The 22,989-nt window shown below is 31.7% G+C and overlaps 1 protein-coding gene and 1 long non-coding RNA gene across 3 annotated transcripts; one reads left to right on the plus strand and one right to left on the minus strand.

Annotated features, from left to right (window-relative positions):
• The first annotated feature begins 26 nt into the window (after positions 1-26).
• LOC139484547 (serine-rich adhesin for platelets-like) lies at positions 27-22,065 on the plus strand. 2 transcript variants are annotated; one of them, XM_071268278.1, is made up of 6 exons: positions 27-92; positions 7,155-7,220; positions 8,734-8,942; positions 10,128-10,423; positions 15,543-15,600; positions 16,141-22,065. In XM_071268278.1, the coding sequence occupies exons 3-6, from the start codon at positions 8,765-8,767 to the stop codon at positions 18,237-18,239; spliced, it is 2,631 nt and encodes an 876-aa protein (XP_071124379.1). In that variant the 5' UTR covers positions 27-92; positions 7,155-7,220; positions 8,734-8,764; the 3' UTR covers positions 18,240-22,065. The 2 variants fall into 2 exon arrangements, with proteins under 2 accessions (XP_071124379.1, XP_071124380.1); XM_071268279.1 differs by lacking the exon at positions 27-92 and having other exon boundaries at positions 6,168-7,220.
• Positions 11,774-13,269, minus strand: LOC139484549 (uncharacterized). Its single transcript, XR_011655118.1, has 3 exons — positions 12,889-13,269; positions 12,455-12,533; positions 11,774-11,892 (listed from the first exon to the last, which is right to left on the minus strand). It is a non-coding gene; the product is annotated as an uncharacterized lncRNA (long non-coding RNA).
• Positions 22,066-22,989: the final 924 nt, after the last annotated feature.

Raw genomic sequence — 22,989 nt, forward strand, 5'->3', positions numbered from 1 at the left:
CAACTTCCGGTTAAAATTTTAATTTCCGGAACATTGACGGTACGAGACAACAAAGCCAAGAAAGATTCAGACAGTTGAACTTGTTGTTAAATGTAAGTATTTATTACTAATATTTTGATACAGCATGATTGATTCATGATGCAGGCATGTCCTGTTAAAGAGATTGAAGTCCTAGAAGTTTTGAAATAATAGACCCAAGAATTTTTCTATTCTTTATATGAAAGTAACTTTAAAAATATCATTGCTCTACTTTTCATGTATTTATCTTTATACACATTTTTCAAAGAGGAGATGGTTTAAAGGATCATAGGATTGTCCTTTACCGTCCAGTGTTGAGAGGTCATTTTACACTATGTTAGCTTCAAATTGAGATTGTAAAAACATCTTTACCATGTTTCAAAAACATCTTTACCATTTAAATTTTCCAAACATAACATGGGACACTTGCAGTACGAATAGCACAATAGACAGTAAGGAATTTAGATTTATAGAGACAATACGAGACTGTTATTTGTACCAACACATAACTGCACCAACACGGGGTAGAGGATCAGATAAGCCAAGTGTAATAGACTTAGTATTTACAAGTGAAGAAGAATTTATAAGTGATATAACAATCAACCCTCCACTAGGTAAAAGTGATCACTCAGTTATTGAATTAATATGTAAAATTAGCGAGGAGACTAGCGTTACTAAGAAAACTAGGTTTAAATATGATAAGGGAGACTATGAAAAATTGAAGGAAATGCTGGATTTAAACTGGGAAAGGGAATTTGAAAAATGTAATGTTCACGAACAATGGAATAAATTTAGAGAAATTTTAGAGAAGGCTATGGAGGAGGCGATCCCGAAGAAAGTAATAAACCAGAATGGGAAAAGAAAAAAGGATGACAACCATCCAGTACCACTTAACCGCAAAGCATTATCAAAAATAAAAAGGAAAGAAAGATTATGGACTAGATATTTAAATACAAGGGATGGACAAGTATATTCTGAGTATTGTAAGATAAGAAACCAAGTCCGGGCTATTACCAGAAAAATCACAAAAGAATACGAGAAACAAATAGCGCAACAAGTAAAAGAAAACCCGAAGAAATTCTGGAAATATGCACGGTCCAAAACAAAGACAAAATCAAGTATTCCAGATTTATTTAAGGATGCTAGCCAAAAAGAATCAACAACAACTGATAAGGAGAAAGCAGATGTACTAGCTGAATTCTTTACATCAGTATTTACTAATGAAACGGACACTGAGATGCCAAAAGTAGAGAAAGTTAAGGTTCCACCATTAGAAACTATGAAAATAAATGTAGAGAAAATAAAGAAAAAACTAGACAAGATGAATATATCCAAATCACCGGGACCAGATGGAATACATCCAAGGGTACTAAGAGAAATAAGTAGCACCATATCTACTCCAATAGCCATTATATTTCAAACATCTATTTCTACCGGAGAACTTCCTGAAGACTGGAAATGTGCAAATATCACAGCATTGTTTAAGAAAGGTAATAAAAAGGTAGCTGGTAATTATAGACCCGTTAGTTTAACTAGCATCATATGCAAATTGATGGAATCTTTGGTGAGGGAAGAAATAATAGAACACATGAAACGGCACAAACTTTTCAGTAAACGACAGTTCGGATTTATAAGCGGTCGTTCAACAGTACTCCAACTATTACAAGTTATGGATAAATGGACTGAAATTTTAGACAGAGGAGGATGTGTGGATGTCGTATACTGTGACTTTATGAAAGCATTTGACAAGGTGCCGCACCTAAGATTGCTACACAAACTTGATAAATACCAAATTACAGGACAATACAACACATGGATTAGATCATTCTTATTAGGACGAAAACAAAGAGTTATAGTTAATGGGGAGAAATCCGAATGGAAAGATGTCACGAGCGGAATACCTCAAGGTTCAGTGCTAGGCCCCATTTTATTCGTACTATATATAAATGATATGCCTGAAGTCACCAGTATTGGCACAGACACATACCTTTTTGCAGATGACACCAAAGCATTTAGAGGTATATTTCAACAGTCTGATTGTGAACACCTGCAAGAAGACATTCATGCACTTCATGAATGGTCAGAAAAATGGCTCCTATGCTTCCATCCAGACAAATGTAAGGTGATGAGAATTGGACGATCTAAAGTAGAACAGAAAGCTTACACATTGAAGGAAGGAATAACACCGATGGAATATGTAGAAGCTGAGAAAGATATAGGAGTTACCATTGACACCAAATTATCATTTGAACAACATATGCATGAAAAGATAAACAAAGCAAATTCAATCATGGGAATACTAAGAAGAACAATGGAATACATGGATATGAATACATTTAAATTATTATACACAGCTTTAGTACGACCACATCTTGAATATGCCAACCAGGTATGGTGTCCACATTTGAAGAAACAAATTGAAGCCATTGAAAATGTCCAAAGAAGAGCAACTAAACAAATACCTGGACTATCAACATTAACATATGAAGAACGACTTAGAAAACTAAAACTTCCAACATTAGCCTACAGAAGATCTCGAGGTGACATGATAGAAATGTACAAAATACTATCAGGAAAATATGATGATGATGTATCAGACTTTATATCACCGTGTACTGACTCCAACACTCGAGGACACCATCTCAAATTGTATAAAACAAGATCTAGACTAGATGTAAGAAAATATACATTTACACAAAGAGCAGTAGAAATTTGGAACAGTCTACCAGAAAAAGTAGTATCAGCACCAACAATACCATGTTTTGAAGCCAGATTAGACCGTTACTGGGAAAATCAAGCACAAAAATATAATTATAGTGAAAAAATACACACGACCGGACAAGACCTAAGTAAAAAAAGTTTAGACAAGGAGCTGACAGAAGAGGATTCCTCAGGAATCCTACAGTCAGAAGAGGATCTGTGAGTATCTGTGAGTATGTTTCGTCAGAGGTCTCCAATACTTAATCGTAACCGTTATATTTTAGCAAAAATTAATGTGATGCGCCAAAATCAGTTGATTTTTTTATATCGTTTGAAAGAAAGTGTACATTTCCTTGTCATGCACAAAGATTACCGTTAACGTCATTTGTCAAAATTGTTAATTTGTTTATAAAAAATTGTCATAAATGTACCCCTAGAGTGGGGCGCTCATTTTCGCCGTGGACACAATTTTGCCGTTTTATGATTTTGAGGTGTAAAAACTTCAAAGGATGGTTGAAATGGAAGAAATATGCCGGTAATAAAATATTCAAGTTTTGGTTAACCGTTTAAAAAATAAACTACTACTGGGAATTCATCATTATTCGTTGGATTCCAATGTTGAGGGTTTCGTGGGTACGTCAGTTGAACCAAGAATTCAAATTTTCAATGATTTACAGATTTTCTACATGTTCTATAGGTTTTGAAAGCAGAGAAAACCACGAAATCAAATATGCACGAAATTGCAACTTTTTCTCAATCCACGAAAATAAATGAATCCACAGTATCAGAAGGTTTTTATCCAATTTTTTTGTGTTTTTGCAAAAATTGTTAGTGCTAGAGAGAAATTGTCAAATCAACCTTGATAAAAATATAAAATCTACAAATAAGTCACCATCAGCAAAATTGCCAATTGAACCCGTACAGGAGTTATTGCCCTTGATTCTTGAAAGATGATTTTCTCCCATGTTTGCAAAAAACCATAATAGATGAAAACTGTATATATTAAACACCTGATGACCTGCTTATAAATTAAAGTGGCCAAAGTTGTCAACATATATGAGTTATATCCTTGAGTGATGATTTTTGACAATGTTTAGCATTATTAGCGAAAAACTATAGTCATTATAGTGGTTAAAAGGAAACTTTTAATGTGTTACATTTTAACGTTGCGTCGTTTGTTTTCTCTTATTTTTGAGTGTAAATTCACATTGCGATAAGATGTGTCACGGTACTTGTCTATCCCAAATTCATGTATTTGGTTTTGATGTTATATTTGTTATTCTCGTGGGATTTTGTCTGATGCTTAGTCCGTTGTGTGTGTTACATTGTAGTGTTGTGTCGTTGTTCTCCTCTTATATTTAATACGTTTCCCTCAGTTTTAGTTTGTTAACCCGGTTTTGTTTTTTGTCCATGGATTTATGAGTTTGAACAACGGTATACTACTGTTGCCTTTATTTAATAGCAAAAAATATCAGAAAAATGAGATCTATATTATTTTTTTTAAGAAAACTCATAATTTTTCCAATTCATTTGAACTACAGTGGAAGGCTGTCTCATAGGCACATTTGGCAAGCATATCACACTTTTCTGTTGTTATCAACATAATCAATTTCAGTAAGAGTTTCATATATCAAATTGGGATATTTTTACTAGATTAGTGTTATATGCTCTCAGTAGTATCTTTTATAAGCCACTTTTATATATCATCACTTTTTTTAATTCTACATGTTCTAGATTAGACCTTTATAATGATTTATATCAAATCAATATCTGTTCTAATACATATACATATGTGTGGAGTAAATCAACTTTATTACCAAATAGATTTCAGAAATTGTCTTTTTTGTTGTTGATATTTTTAATTGATATGGCTACTACTTGTATTCATAAATTTTTATAATTCTGGTTGTCTTAATATCTTTATAAACTTGAATTATTGCATGATTATTTGTTTATTGATTGAGAGATATCATAGTCACTTTGAAGTGTAAATATAGGCATATAGGGATATTGAATGGTCATATTAAGTTTTTACACCATCATAAAAATAATAACTTCATGAATATATGAATCTATTCAAGTGCTGGTCAGAAATTTTTATTTATTGTTGCAAATATTTATATTTAAAAACTCAATGAGAGCAATATGAAAAAAATTGGTACCATCTGCTTTAATTTTGTTATCAAATAATTTTCATAAAACTAGATGTTCTTGTTCATATTAAAAATAGATTGGTTTGCTTGCCAATAATTGAATATAAAATCATCAAATATAAAAGATGCTCATCTCTCTTGTCATGCTTGTAGTCTGACACTGTAAATGTTATCTTCTCTTCTGAAACTACTCAGCAAAATGTTACCAAACTTTACCTAACTGTAACTTATGGAAATTGATCCATCATTTAACATAGAAGCTTATATTTCAAGCACTAAAGCAGGTCTATCTCCTATCAATTATTCAGAAGAAGTGGAGGCTCTGTTTTGGAGTTATTGCTACTGAAATGTCTTTTTTTTTAATTTTAGCAAATTTCACAACTTTTTTTATATCTCATAATCTATAACAGTGAAAGCAAAACTGTTAAAGGTTAAATTGACCAGCAGGCCAAAGTTCATTACATGGAATTTTCAGAAAAATCAGTTGGAAGTCATTGTCTGTGATATGTTATCTTTTGAAAATTTCATATCTGTTGGTGATTACCTAAAAAACAGTAACAGAAAGAGAAAAAATGACCAGAACTGAAAAATCTACAACAGTCAACATGGCAGAAATTGTTTTTTGACCAATAGAAGTTATTGCCATAGAACGATGATTTTCATCCTACAAAAGTGTTTTTGCATATTTTGTGGAAATTGTAATAGATAAAAGATGATCAATCAACATTGAAGAAATTGTCCCTTTAAAGGAGTTTTATTGTGTTTAACTGAATAATGAGACATAGACAGTGTTTCAGATTTTAGTATGCTTTCGCATTAAAATTCAAGTAATACTCAGAGGCTGATCCAGCCATTTTTAAAAAGGGGGAGGGGGTCCCAACCCAGGATGAAAATTGGGGGGGGGGGGGGGGGGGGGTTCCAACTATATGTCCCCATTGAAATGCATTGATTGTCCCCCAAAAAAGAGGGGTTCCAACCCCTCTAACCCCCCATCAGGATCCGCCACTGATGCAAGTAGTTTTTGGCATATTGAAAATGAAGACTAAAAAGTATATATTTATATTATTCTTTTATTAACAGAAATATGATTATAAAATATCTTTAAAATAAACATGATAAAATATATACATGTAAAATCTTGAAATCTGCAATCATCCAAAACCATATGAATCTTTACAAATGACATATCATTTACGGATCATTAACTTTCTTTTCGATAACTTTATTTAATAATCATAACATGACTGAAATTTGTTGTAAGTTATTAAATCATTTTAGATGAAATTGGTGTTAAAATACACACAAAAGAACTGACAAAATTAGCTTAGGTCTTATTTCCAGCCCAAATTAGCCTGGGTCTTATTTCTAGACCAAAATTGCCTGGGTCTTATTTCCAGATGTATTTAACTATCCATTGAGTACACAATTACCTCTGAGTACACAATCTATATTGTTATGAAATGAAGAATATATTATATAAAAAACAAAGTTGATGACCCTGTCATTTTCCAACAGTTGAAGGAACATTTTGCATTTTTTTTACTTGCATTCTATAAATGTATACATTCTTCTTGAAAAAATGAGATCAATATAAAAAAAGATGTTGTATATGATTGCCAACGAGACAACTATTCATAAGAGACTAAATGACACACAAATTAAGAACTATACATGTAGGTCACCGTATGGCCTTCAACAATGAGCAAGCAAATACATACTTCAAAGTCAGCTAAAAAAGGCCCCGAAATTTAAAACAAGAGAGAAAACTTATGGCCTTAATGCATTTTTTTCAACAATATTTAGTTAAACCAAAATATACCAAATTTTGTAATAATGTGACAACCCAGACTCCATTTATTCACCTTTTTAACACCCCTTTCTTGATTTTCAATATTCTACCTTTGACTTATAAAAATAAACATATAGAGAATAGAATATCCATCTTATATTTTTATATTGAGAAGTATAAGTTACTGGTATACCGTTTTAGAAAGTTCTTGTTACTTTTTTGCACTTCAAGTATTTTCTATTTACCCAAATTATTATCATCTAAGAATTACACCTACTGATATTTAAACCAATAGTTCAATGTATTGTCGCCCATCAATTCCAAAAGCCAAGTGTACGGTCATGTGATGGTAGGTTGTTAATTTGTTATAACTTCCCCACACCTTAATTAGCAGTGGTTGTCTGTCCTCATTGATTAACTCTTATTGTTGTTTAATCCATGACGATTTCTGACTTCATTGTTTCTATGGCAACCCTATTTTATATCTATTTAAGGTAAGAGATGTGGCTTAAAGACGTAACATTGATTTAACATGAGACTATCATGACAGATTTTACAAGGTATATTAAATATTTATCTCATTAATTCATATTGAAACTATTATGTCAATATAAACAAACAAACAATTATTTGTCAATCTGTTTTTTTGGAGGGTGAATTTTGAAATTAAATATCAAATTTCTTTTATGATGAAAAATTATTTATTACAGAAAAAACATGTAGGAGTAACACATTTGTTTTTTCTATAATTTTTCATACATTAAATTTGAATAAAATGAGACATGGGATATATATATATCAATGTGACAGCTACCTAATAAAAACAATTGTATAAAGCATTTATTTTATTATCTTTTTTTCTCACCATTAAATACTTCATTGATTGTTTTATTTACTTGTATACTTAAATATTGATTTTGTTCCATTACCTTCACCATTAAACAATATTAAACCAAATCAAAATAAATTTGTTATTGTAACCCTTCCTTTATATATCTTCACGATAATCGAGTTGTAGTACAAATCGTTAATTGTCCTTAGAATTATATTTAGACATATTGATTGGAACCATTGATCTGTAGAACAACACACCTATTAAATCTAGTATTAATGGTCAAATTACACGATGGATAAATTTGAAGAAAAAAAACGTGTTGGGAATAAATTATCATGGAAAGTTTAAAAGAATAGACAAGAATTTGTTTTTTGCATGTTTTATTTCTTAATTCAATATAGTTATATATATGCTTATCTTTTAATTGACAGAAGGATTTAATTGTAACAATATTATAAAGGAATACTGTGGGTTCATGTAACAATATTATAAAGGAATACTGTGGGTTCATGTAACAATATTATAAAGGAATACTATGGGTTCATGTAACAATATTATAAAGGAATACTATGGGTTCATGTAACAATATTATAAAGGAATACTGTGGGTTCATGTAACAATATTATAAAGGAATACTGTGGGTTCATGTAACAATATTATAAAGGAATACTGTGGGTTCATGTAACAATATTATAAAGGAATACTATGGGTTCATGTAACAATATTATAAAGGAATATTATAAAGGAATACTGTGGATTCATGTAACAATATTATAAAGGAATACTATGGGTTCATGTAACAATATTATAAAGGAATACTATGGGTTCATGTAACAATATTATAAAGGAATATATGTTCATGTAACAATATTATAAAGGAATACTATGGGTTCATGTAACAATATTATAAAGGAATACGTAACAATATTATAAAGGAATACTATGGGTTCATGTAACAATATTATAAAGGAATACTGTGGGTTCATGTAACAATATTATAAAGGAATACTGTGGGTTCATTATTATTTGTTGGTTACTTATTTACATGGGTACAATTTAATCACCAAATTAAATGTTCAATGAATTACAAATTGTTTGAAGGATTTTTAATTAAGAATAAAGACAAAACCATGCAATCAAATATCCACAAAATGCAAGTTTTCCTCAATTCACAAATATTTGTACCCACAAAAAAAATGAATCCACAGTACCAGATAACTTTAATTTTTCTTCTTCAGGTGTTTATAAGTTGATTGTGATCTCCAATGGATGACATTACCGTGGTTACCATCAGTAATGAAAGGTGGACGTTATCTGGAGGAAAAACATGTCAGAAAAGTTTATGATACAATTGCACCAAGTTTTAATGAAATACCACAGAAAGTTTGGCCAAATGTCAAAAAATTTATCAAAAATTTACATCCAGGATCACTGGTTGCTGATATAGGTAAATGATATAAGAATAGAAGTATTATGGTTGTTTTTATTTCAAACTTTCCACTTTCACAAGTTTTAGGAATAGTGAATTAACATGAAAATGAATAAAAGAGAGAATAAAGATAACAAAGAATGAATAAAAGAGAGAATAAAGATAACAAAGGAACATTCAAACTATTAAGTTGAAAACAAATTGACAAAACGTCATGGAAAAAAACAAAAAAAAACCATGACAAAAAAGACAAACAATGGTAAACAAAACACTACATAATGACCACTGTGCATTTGAAGTAAAAACTAAGAGGGTATCAATGAGTTGTTTGTTAATCTACCAGTGAACAGTAAAAAGGAGGATGATTTGTATTTCACACTTGACAAACAAACAAATAACAGTCCAACGAGCAACACAAACTTTAGGAGTGAAAACATGTGCTCTAGAATGGTAAGCAGTTCCTGCTACATTAGTGACACCTGTCTTGTTTAACCTTTGTGCTCTAGAATGGTCAGCAGTTCTTGCTTCATTAGTGGCACCAGTCTTGTTTAACCTTTGCTCTCTAGAATGGTAAGCAGTTCTTGCTACATTAGTGGCACCTGTCTTGTTTAACCTTTTTGCTCTAGAACGGTAAGCAGTTCTTGCTTCATTAGTGGCACCTGTCTTGTTTAACCTTTGTTCTCTAGAATGATAAGCAGTTTTGCTACAATAGTGGCACCTGTCTTGTTTAACCTTTGTGCTCTAGAATGGTAAGCAGTTCTTGCTTCATTAGTGGCACCTGTCTTGTTTAACCTTTGTGCTCTAGAATGGTAAGCAGTTCTTGCTTCATTAGTGGAACCTGTCTTGATTTACCTTGAAGTAAATATACAATGATAAGTCTTATTTCTGAAGTATCACATCAAAGTGACAGAGGCAATTTGAAATTGAAAAAACATAAATTGAAATAACGAGTCTGTCAAGTTTCATTTTGAATTAATTATTGTTGTTTTTTATACTAACATTGATGAGTATTTGACAATCTATGAGACTTATCATCATTATTTGTTTGATTACCTAAAATTGAGTGACAGGATTTGTAAATTAACAAAAGATACCACATTTTTACTATTACAGTTTGCGGTAATGGCCGATATCTTCACATCAATAAATCAGTTTATAAGTTTGGAGTCAATGCAGGTTATCCTTTAGTGTATCTTTTTACAGGTTGTGGTAATGGTAGATATCTTCACATCAATAAATCAGTTTATAAGTTTGGAGTCGATGCATGTTATCCTTTAGTTGAGCTGTCTGGAGAGAAGGGATATGAAGTATTAGTTGCTGACAATCAGTCTTTACCTTTTAGAGATGGAGCCTTTGATGCTGTTATCTCTGTTGGGGTGCTGCATCATTTCTCTACTGAGCCACGGAGGGTAAAGGCATTAAAAGAACTGTGTAGAATACTAAGGCCAGGTGGAAAACTCCTGGTATACGTCTGGGCCTATGAACAGAAACATAGAAGGGTAGGCCATTGTGGTTATATATACTGTAGAAACATTAATTTTGTGTGGGGTTAACATTTTGTGGTTTTGTCTCTATGTAAAATTTCATGGGGATTTAATTTCGTGGTTTAAAGTAAATAATAGTGATGTTATATTTAGTATCATATGTCCACGAAAAACAGAAATTAAATCCTCCAGGAAAATTTCTTTTTTTACAGTACATGTATTTTATCTTCAGATAGAAAACCTTTTTAGCTCACATGTGAGCTTTTCTCATCACTTGGCGTCCGTCGTCGTTGTTAACTTTTACAAAAATCTTCTCATCTGAAACTACTGGGCCAAATTTCACCAAACTTGTGTCTGATGACCCGGCCAACAAACCAAAATGGGCACCATGGCTAAAAATAGAACATAGGGGTAAAATATAGACTATGGCTTATATCTTTGAAACCAAAGCATTTAGAGCACATCTGACTGGGGTAAAATTGTTAACCAGGTCACGATCTACCCCATAGTGGGTTGCTGCCACAGAATTTGTAATTTTAAGGAAATTTTGCAGTTTTAGGTTATAATCTTGAATATTATTATAGATAAAGATGAACTGTAAACAACGATAATGTTCAGCATTGTTCAGGTGAAATACCACCATTGATTTTTCCCTATTAGTCTTTGTTAAATTGGCACTTTTAAAAAAATCGTACAGTATTTACCTTTATTTCAACCAAAGAAATACTTTGCATGTGTAAAGTTCAATCCTTTCCAGTGATACAGTGAAAATTTCACACTACATTTCATTGCATATAAGAAAGTAACCACCGCCGAGGGAAGACAACCCAATTTTTACACTGTTATTTACTGGTTACCTGCTTTGGTAACAATGTAACCTTAACGTTCCAAAATATTTTATAAGACCATCAAATAAAAAAAGAATGATGCTTTCAGACACCCAACATACATATTTACGACTCAGAAAAATTTAAGTGCATTGAAATGCAGGGTTAATTTTCTACAACTGTCAAATTCAAGGGAATATTTTTTTAGGCCTACTTTCGTATGCAACCGGATGTGACGTACCATGATTTGGTGGTATTACACCTAAAGAACACCTAAATGTCAAATAAACTAAATGCAATTTTTTCCCCTCCAATTGCAAGTTATTTCAAGCATAACTGTCAAGTTTTGTCTCAGTCAGAACTATAGTTTCAGAGAAAATCACTATAATGTAAGGCCATATCCTACGGTAATTTCAGTCCAATTTCTTCGAAAAATCCTAATTTCAGTGTATCATTATAAAATGCAGTGTTGACTAATATCTGATTATAAACTCATGATATATACATTCAAACAATTAAATAGAATACAAAAGACAACTTTAAGATGATAAACAATTTTATTGCACCTTTTAGAGTTCATTTGAAGGTCTGTTTTGGTCTGTTTTGGTCCATTTTTCCTCCTTCCTTCCTTTTTCATCAAAACTTGATATCTTTTGTCTAAAAAATAAAACAAATGTGATTATTTTCCCACAAAAATGAAATAAATGTAATGTTAAATCAATAATTAAAGTGTTTTAGCTGAAAGAACTGTCTCTATAAATGTTAACAGTCTACACGGAAGTTTCTATAAGCCTTTATGTGTAACTTGAGTTTTAGGTCTGTTCCCCTAGTGTGAGAAATAACGGTTCCCTTTCAGTCAATCATTTATTGCTACTGGTATCAAAGTCTTTTTATTTACTCATAACAGTATATTTCTAATAGATTTATACAAAAAGTCCACTTTCTTGTATTTTACATTAGAAAATGGGGAGAAAGAGTAATAAAAAAATACCTCAAAATGTTTTTAAAAAGGGTTATGTCCCTTGGAATGCTGGTACAAAAAATAATTGGTAAGAATTATAAAGTTTAAGTATGTGAGACTGGATTCTGATGTGTATAAATCCAGGAAAAATAAGTGTTTAGACGAGTTATTGTCTGTGCAAAATGTAGACGGCACAATGGCAAATTGTAAACTTTTGCGGCCAAAACAAAAAAAACCATGATGCTAGTTGATACATACTTTAATGCTGAAGTGTCATCTGCAGACCAATTCACATATAAGATTTTTCAACAGAATGCTCTTCAGAACATGGTTAACACTGAAATAAAAAATTCACATGTTGTATAAACAAAACAAAAACTGTAAGGGTAATTTGAAATTTAACACAGTAATCTAAATACAGCTTCGTCTGTCCACCCATTTGACTAAGAAAACACCCGTAAACCCCCATTTCAATGCAATTTTACCTCAAACGTACTTTCTGTGTCTAAATCCATTCCGATTAGTCCATGTTTACAATGTATGAACTGGTTTATTAATAACTTTTAAAAATGAAAGTACAATAGGGTCACGAGTGCACATTAGTTTCCCTAAATAGGTGTAATACCACCATTGATTTTTCCCTATTAGTCTTTGTTAAATTGGCACTTTTAAAAAAATTGTACAGTATTTACCTTTATTTCAACCAAAGAAATACTTTGCATGTGTAAAGTTCAATCTTTTCCAGTGATACAGTGAAAATTTCACACTACATTTCATTGCATATAAGAAAGTAACCACCGCCGAGGGAAGACAACCCAATTTTTACACTGTTATTTACTGGTTACCTGCTTTGGTAACAATGTAACCTTAACGTTCCAAAATATTTTATAAGACCATCAAATAAAAAAAGAATGATGCTTTCAGACACCCAACATACATATTTACGACTCAGAAAAATTTAAGTGCATTGAAATGCAGGGTTAATTTTCTACAACTGTCAAATTCAAGGGAATATTTTTTTAGGCCTACTTTCGTATGCAACCGGATGTGACGTACCATGATTTGGTGGTATTACACCTTCAGCAAAGTAAGATCTACAAATAAGTCAGCATGACCAAAAAGGTCAATTGACCCCTTAAGGAGTTATTGTCCTTTGTAGTAAATTTTTAGTCGTTAACTTTTACAAAAATCGTCTCTGAAACTACTGAAACAACCAAACTAGGTCACAATCATTATTAGGGTTTCTAGTTAAAAAAATGTATCCGATGACCCCACCTGCCAACCAGCATTGCCGACATATTAGAACAAAGGGATATAATGCAGTTTTCGACTTATATCTCTGAAACTTAATCATTTAGATCAAATTTGATGTAGTTAAAAATGTTTATCAGGTTAAGATATACTGTCCTGAAATTTTCAGACAAATCAGACAAACTGTTGTTAGGTTGCTGTCCATGAATTAGTAATTTAAGTTTTTGTTGTTTTTGGTTATTTATTATTTTGAATATTATTTTATTTAAAGATAATTTGTAAACAGCAATAATGTTCAGCAAAGTAAGATCTACAAATAAGTCAAAATGACTAAAATGGTCAATTGACCCCATAAGGAGTCATTCCCTGTTAAAGTCAAATTTAATAATTTTTCTTAAATTTATGTAATCTTTTACAAAAGTCTTCTCCAGAAACAACTGAGACAAATTTAACCAAACTTGGCCACAAATAAGCACACCATAACCCATGGTGGTGCTCCTACCAAAGGAGGGTGATACAGAACATACATACATGAGCATTATTTAGTTTTTAAAAATGTGTCCGATGACCCTGCCTGCCAACCAACATGGCAGACATGGCTAAAAATAGAACATAGGGGGGAAATACAGTTTTTGACTTGAATTTCTGAAACCAGAGCAAAAGTATAAATGTTGCATTATTGCATGCATCAATTGTAAATAAAAATATCATGTGAGCAACACTGGCTCTTGGAGCCTCTAGTTATAAAGGTCTTTGGTAAGGACAGGAAGGAAGAAGGAGGGGGAGGTGAACATATAAACCGCCACTGAGTCATCAATAAATTCCACAGTAATAACCAAAGATCTGACATCAACACACATTCCACAGTAATAACCAAAGATCTGACATCAACACACATTCCACTGTAATAACCAAAGATCTGACATCAACACACATTCCACTGTAATAACCAAAGATCTGACATCAACACACATTCCACTGTAATAACCAAAGATCTGACATCAACACACATTCCACAGTAATAACCAAAGATCTGACATCAACACACATTCCACAGTAATAACCAAAGATCTGACATCAACACACATTCCACAGTAATAACCAAAGATCTGACATCGACACACAATCCACAGTAATAACCAAAGATCTGACATCGACACACATTCCACAGTAATAACCAAAGATCTGACATCGACACACATTCCACAGTAATAACCAAAGATCTGACATCGACACACATTCCACAGTAATAACCAAAGATCTGACATCGACACAAATTCCACAGCAATAACCAAAGATCTGACATCGACACACATTCCACAGCAATAACCAAAGATCTGACATCAACACACATTCCACAGTAATAACCAAAGATCTGACATCAACGCACATTCCACTGTAATAACCAAAGATCTGACATCAACACACATTCCACTGTAATAATCAAAGATCTGACATCAACACACATTCCACAGTAATAACCAAAGATCTGACATCAACACACATTCCACTGTAATAACCAAAGATCTGACATCAACACACATTCCACAGTAATAACCAAAGATCTGACATCAACACACAATCCACAGTAATAACCAAAGATCTGACATCAACACACATTCCACAGTAATAACCAAAGATCTGACATCAACACACATTCCACAGTAATAACCAAAGATCTGACATCAACACACATTATGTAAATAGATAAAAAGTAGAAGACTGTGATGTATAGAAAATAACTTTTAGGCTCATGCAACATTTGAAAATATTTTGGGTTGTCCCAATCCTAACTGAATGTAGAGACAGTGGGTTGGTAGGTAGGCATTTTTTTCTTCTAAAAATAGAATTATAAGTATCAGACATGTGTCAGTCATCATGCTTATCTGATTAAAATAAATTCACAGATTTTGAGGCAGGTATTTTCTGGATTGGTATGGTGAGGACAAGAAAAGCATATATTCTTTTTATGACCTCAAGGACATGCTTCTTAAATGCCAAAATCAAAAACCAGTTGAAAATGTATGATAATTGAGGTTTTTTTTGCTTGTTGCTTTGAAAAAAATGAATTTACTTATTGGTATTAATATTACAGTTTGATGGACAAGATGTGTTGATACCGTGGCATGCTGGGAAGAAAGTCACACAAAAAGGTAGACAGTAATGCATTGACAATCTTGTATCTTACTATTTTGTTGATCATTTGTATCCATTACCAGTTCTAAGGTGCTAATTACCCCTAAATAAAAACCAAAACAAATCAATCAGCTGTTAACATTTTTCATAGATAGAAAATCCAAAAATAAATATTATATGTATGAGTTTAAAAACCAAAATGGCCTACATGAAACAGTCAATTCAACTTGTAGGTTAATTAACATTTTAATGGAAATTGCTGCTTTCATTTATTGTTGCGATTTATTTTCATAATATGCATAAATGCAGGAGTTACCATAGTGATTTCAGAAAATACTGCATACCAGTAAGGCTATAAAAATGTGTTTTCTTAATTTTGCAAAACCTACCTTGTTTCAATTTTTCACATGAAATTAGAAAAAATATTGTGAACTCTCAGTAATGCATCTCATTTGAACTATGTTAGAAACCAAATACTGGGCAGACAATAAAGGGGGTAAGAATGATATATTTTAGTCTGAGGATCACTTTGATATGTTTATTTTGATGTATTTCAGGATTGTTTAATTCAGACCAGGATATATCAAGTACAAGTTCAATCAGTGAAGATGAGTCCATTGATTCTACCAGACATGTCATCCAGAGAACTGTCTCTGATCCTTCCTGTCCCTGCTGTCAACCTTCTCAAACGACCTTGATTAACAAACTTTTGTCCTCTAAACCTCTGTCGGCAAGGCAACGGTCCAACACTCTACCATCGTCACTAGAGGCTTTGACAGGTAACCATGACGATGAAAGTGAGATACAAGAAGAATGTAGAAAACTACAAATGTCTCTTAGAGAAATGTCTGCTAGTCATAATCACTTGAGTGCTTCAAATGATTCAGTATTCTGTAATGGTGCAACGAATGAGAATGATGAAGATGGGATTGTATTTGAATCAAAACATTTTTCAAACATTTCCGATTTTTCTAGAGAGAATGAAATTTCTGCTTGTGAAAAAACTGACATATCCAATCAGATTTCAAATGAACCTTGTCAGATACCAAGTCAAAATTTAGCATCGACTCACAATAATTGTGATGTGAATTTGAATGTAGATTCTCCTGATAGTCAACTAGATCAGACAGGAATAGTGACTAATAATAATGAGAAGCCAACTAAAAAAATGTCTTTGTTTGATACAATGAAAAAACGTTTCCTTAAATTTATAGACTCGAAATTTGAAAATAAAAGTCCTACAGATCATGAGCTGTCAGCAAGTAAGAGGAAAACATCATCAGAAAACAAATCAGGGAGGCACATAAATATACAGGATGTGAATTCACAGAGTACATTTGCTTGTTTTGCTGTTAGAGAATTTCCCATGAGCAGCTGTCATAACTACAGACATTCATTGAGTTCAACTCAGGATCAAAACAGCATTCAAAGTTTCCATGATCCTGACCATCATACAACACAACCTGCAGAACGTATCTATGACAACGGTCAATTCCAGAATTATTCAACCAATTTACAAAAGGAACAGACATCATCATGGTTGTCAACAGTAGCTAATGATAGTGATTCAAGACAATCTGTCAATACTAGTGTATATGACCAATCCGTAAAAGACCCTCAAAATAGTTCAGGTCTTTCTACTATTTCGATCTCAAACTCTCAACAAAATAGTCATTATGATCTAGAGAAGTCTCACAAGAAGATTGATAAAAATGTAAGACACAAGTGCAATAAAACTTTAATTAATGGTCATCAGGAAACAAATAGTCAGGATGTTACCAAGGTGATGAATGGTGCAAGTAAAAAACAGTGCAATAAGGTTGTAAATTTAAATGGTCACAAACAACAACAAGAACATGAAGGAGGGATGTGCAATATCAGTCATTCAGACAATTCTCAGTCAAATATTCTCAACGCTAAAACTTCAGGAAAGAGGTCACATGACAGAGATATCCCATGTGACCATGATCTGTCTCACCGACAAAATGGATCAACAGACTCAGGGATTCATAATGGCCTAAAAAACAATTCAAAGAATGGATGTGATAAATCCAGCCACAAAAAGTATTATGAAACAACAAAAACAACAGAAACAACAGAAACAAACAGTATTTCAGGGGAGACAACTACTCAACATAATATTTCAAGGGAGACAACCCACAGTCAAAACACTACATCTAATTGCTATTACAGAAGGGAAAGTAGTGGAAACGAATATGCAAGTCAATCTGAGTGTAAAAATGGGAAGAGCAGTGTCAAAAACAATTCTCCATTAAAAAATAAAAGTGATGAAATATTTCAAAAGAATGGAACAACCCACAACGATAATAGCCGAGTTAATAGAAATCAAAATCATATCAGAAGCTCAGAAAACATATCTTCTAGTCGTCTTTCTAATCAACAGTCCTTTAAATCATGTGACACCTTACACAATGGTGCTAATTATGTGCCTTCTTCATCCTCTACAATGACAGAAGACGAGTTTCGAATGTCAACCGCTAGACTCTGTAGGTTTTATCATGTTTTCAAACAAGGAGAGTTGTCTGACTTGATTTTTAAATATATAGATAATTTGTGTATAGTTAGTTGCACATATGATCATGGTAATTGGTGCTTAATTGCTGAGAAAATAGATAGTGATGTAAATAATGTTTGATAGCATGAAACAATTGTAGCAGATAAATGTTTCCATGGTAACTGGTGCTTGGTAGGATAGTAAAATGAAGATAAACAGAATGCTTTTTAACACATTTGTTGAACTTTTTCTTAAATATTCTACAAATTGTGTAACTGAAAACATTTTTCAAGAAAAGACAAGTGCTGATGTACTTGAAATTTCCTTTACCATGTTTACTTTGTTAAAAGTGATATTGTGATCATGGTGAAATGACAAAACACATTTAAAGTAAATACCTTTATCATGAGATTTACTTTTGTAATACAAATTAGGGTTGTGCCAGTTGTAACATTAAACTCAGGAAATTCAAATGAGTGAATGTTTTATATATTTTTAATTAGATTGTATTAATGAAATGGTTGATTTTATTTTTTAACAAGTGCTTGATTCTTAATTCTTTCATTGTGAGACTGATGCATGATATATTTCATTTAACAAAAGAACTACTTCACATCTTGGTGAACTGACTGACAGAGCAATGATTAATAATTTTAGGTTAAAGGTCAAACAGAAACATTCTCTAGTTATGATCAACATTGTGTACTTACATTGTACATCTAATCAAAATAATGAACATTAGTACTTATCTCACTATTTATATACATTCATCGTTTTTTGTAAGCTTTTATTATTTAAAAACTTTTTCCAACAACATTCCTGCATTGTGCCTATTTGATATTTACATTGATTTATATTACTTTTGCTCACGACTTGTTTAATGGTATGACTATTTCTACTTATACACAGTCCTACACTTTCTTTCAGTATACTTCTATCAAACTTATTCCAATGTATTCTATCATCATGATCATTCTTAATCATTATTATAAAATCTCTAACATAATCATCATAATCATGATTAATCATGATAAGTCTATTTTAGAATTGAGTAACATGATAATCATTGCTGTAACGTTTTTGAAAGCTCAATAGATCATAGATGTTATATTTTATTGGGACATAAAAGTTCACTATAGTTGCACCAATCGAAACAATGGAATCTTATAAAACATATCTTGTAATGTTATTATTTACAATGTATCTTTAAATCACATGATCCATAACGATTAATGCAAACATTAGATTGCTTAAACTTTCAGTCCCAACTAGTCAATACATTACCCTCCCCCTTGATTTTCTTTTCTCAAAGTAGATTTAGAAAATGCTCCATCATGTTGTTATGTCTTCCTGGTAGACAGCCTTTGTTTATAATAAACTTGTTATTTTGATCTATTTATTTGAAACTTTCACTTAGATTTATTTATTTATTTTAATGGGCATTTTATTTACAATTGTAGATATGATATACATTATAGTCAAATGTATTTATGGTTGTATCATGTATATTGTTTTGCCAATTATTATCTTCTTATTTTTAGAAGTATAAATCAGCTTTGTATAAGATGTATAATTTATTTTTAGAAGAAATCATTTCATATATGACGAAATATAATTTATTTTTTAGAAGTGATGGGCTTTGTTTCAGTTGTGATATAATTTATTTAAAGCAAATATAAATTTATTTATTTTTGATTGAATTATTTCTTTAGCTATTGATTTACACTGTAATATTACTGCCTTAGAAAATAATCAAACACATTCTTGCCTTCATTTGACAAATAGTTAAGCCTCAGTAGGAATTATAAATTAATAGGTAATTAGTCTTCTCAATGTTTTTTTCTCGTATGTTATGAAGTTCATTGAAGGGGGGATAACTCAATATTCTAATATGTTGTTTCACATGATATAGAAAACATCCTTTTATAGCTGACTATGCGGTATGGGCTTTGCTCATTGTTGAAGGCTGTACAGTGACCTATAGTTGTTAATGTCTGTGTCATTTTGGTCTTTTGTGGATAGTTGTCTCATTGGCAATCATACCACATCTTCTTTTTTATATATAAACAAAAATTGAAGACAGTAATCAATTGAGTTTCTTTTTACATTTTTATTCTAGATTGACTATACTTTCCCCAACTGCTTAATTTTTATCACTGATTATTACTACTATTTATCACCTGTAAGCTGTAAAAGTGCCTCTCACATTTACAACATTTATTGGTTTCTGAAATTAATTGACAGTAAAAATTGCTCAATTTCTAATATTAAGAAATCTTTTTAGTATTGTGAATGGAAGATCATTGCAGGGGAAAGTTTATACACAGAAGTTATTGAAGGGTGATAATTGAAAGAAATTAAAAAAACATTTCAGTTGCTATGAGCTCACATAATTTGCAGTGGCAGTATTTTAATATTGCTTGAAATGCTCAATTTCCTATAAAAATGATAACTTATGAATGCGTATAATGTCTACCTTTATTCGTATTACTTGATTTACATATTACATTGTACTCTCAATATCTTATTTTAATGAGTTATTTTAGAAATGTGTACATTTTTTGTAAGTACAGATATACGATTCTGCTATTTATTTTGCTGGTGATGAAGAAAGTATTATTTTCTTTCAAAGATTGATGTTATTCAGACTTAACACACAATCTTAATGAAGGTCTGTGTCATTATATTGTCATCTCACTTGGTTATTTATATTTTTTGCTAGTCATAAATTTCATATACATTAACATTGTAATTCATTAAAAAGATATTGTACATTGCTGAATTTGTACATAATTCAGACTTATTTCATGTTCTTCTCATGGTGCATTAATCTCTTAATAATTTGGCTAGATAGTGAAGCATTTATATTTTACACACATTTCAAACATTTTCTTTCCCATTTTAACAACTACACATAATAATGATATACTGTTATAACATGAATGCTGACCGTGCAAGCCTGCAAGGGCTGTATAGCTATTTAAGGTCGTTACAAACTTCCATTTGTTTGTTGTAGCATGAATACTTTTACAAAATTACTCTATTATTGAATTTATAGGTTTTATTTGATGATTTTGAATATTTTTATACATTTCTGCATAGACAGTCATGACAGTGGTTGGATTGCATTAGAGAAATAAATAATTGTAAACATGTCAGATTATAGACATTTCTAACTTAAACAATTCCATCTTTTCATCAAGTTATCTCCCCTTTGTGATATTGCATCAATAATGTTATATCTATCAGAGGATCTTGGGGCTTTAGATACCCTTTGATCATATTACTCTATTGTTTCTTCTTTATTTCAGTTTTTTTTCTGCTGTTACAAACACAATCCTGCATTGAAAGCACTTTATAAAATGCGTTAATCATTTACTCTTACAGTGGAATTTTTTTTAATGTGCAGCCCCATTACACTCCTTCCAAAAATAGAGGGTGGGTTTTATAAAGTGCTAGTAATTTCATGTCCCTAAGGCCTCTTGTTTTAATTGAAAATATTTGGGATTGAAGCTAAAAATGAAAATAGAGTTTTTTCTGGTTAACTACATACAGTAAAGTAAAGGGCAATACAAAATTGAATTTTATGTTTCTTTGACTTAAAAGAGTTCATGATCTTCAGAAAAACATGGAGTTTGCAAAGGGAAATAACTCATGTAATAATCACTGATGATAGGAGGAAATGTTAAACATGTTAAACTTTAAAATACTTTTTTTTAATGAATCTCTTGATTATCTTATGTGCCATCTTGATGAAACTTATCTTATGTGCAATGTTAATGAAACTTGTCTTTTTTACAATCTTGATAAACTTATTTTTTCTGCAATGTAGATGAAACTTATTTTTTGTGCAATCCTAATGAAAACGATCCATAATGCAATGTTGATGAATTAGATTTTTACCATTTCGTTCCTCTCCTTTTACTTTTGTTTGTGTTGTTATTTAAAACAATAAAATTAACTTTGTTTTGTTGTTGTGTTTTAAACTTATAGATACAAGGTTATGGGGTATGCTTCTGCATTCACTCTGACCACTTACATGTAAACTTATAGATACAAGGATATGGGGTATGCTTCTGCATTCACTCTGACCACTTACATGTAAACTTATAGATACAAGGATATGGGGTATGCTTCTGTATTCACTCTGACCACTTATATGTAAACTTATAGATACAAAGATATGGGGTATGCTTCTGTATTCACTCTGACCACTTACATGTAAACTTATAGATACAAGGATATGGGGTATCCTTCTGTATTCACTCTGACCACTTACATGTAAACTTATAGATACAAGGATATGGGGTATGCTTCTGCATTCACTCTGACCACTTATATGTAAACTTATAGATACAAGGATATGGGGTATCCTTCTGTATTCACTCTGACCACTTATATGTAAACTTATAAATACAAGGATATGGGGTATGCTTCTGTATTCACTCTGACCACTTACATGTAAACTTATAGAAACAAGGATATGGGGTATGCTTCTGTATTCACTCTGACCACTTACATGTAAACTTATAGATACAAGGATATGGGGTATGCTTCTGTATTCACTCTGACCACTTACATGTAAACTTATAGATACAAGGATATGGGGTATGCTTCTGTATTCACTCTGACCACTTACATGTAAACTTATAGATACAAGGATATGGGGTATGCTTCTGCATTCACTCTGAACACTTACATGTCAACTTATAGATACAAGGATATGGGGTATGCTTCTGTATTCACTCTGACCACTTACATGTAAACTTATAGATACAAAGATATGGGGTATGCTTCTGTATTCACTCTGACCACTTACATGTAAACTTATAGATACAAAGATATGGGGTATGCTTCTGCATTCACTCTGACCACTTACATGTAAACTTAT

The sequence above is a fragment of the Mytilus edulis genome, chromosome 8, assembly GCF_963676685.1.
Source record: "Mytilus edulis chromosome 8, xbMytEdul2.2, whole genome shotgun sequence".
Lineage (NCBI taxonomy): Eukaryota > Metazoa > Mollusca > Bivalvia > Mytilida > Mytilidae > Mytilus > Mytilus edulis.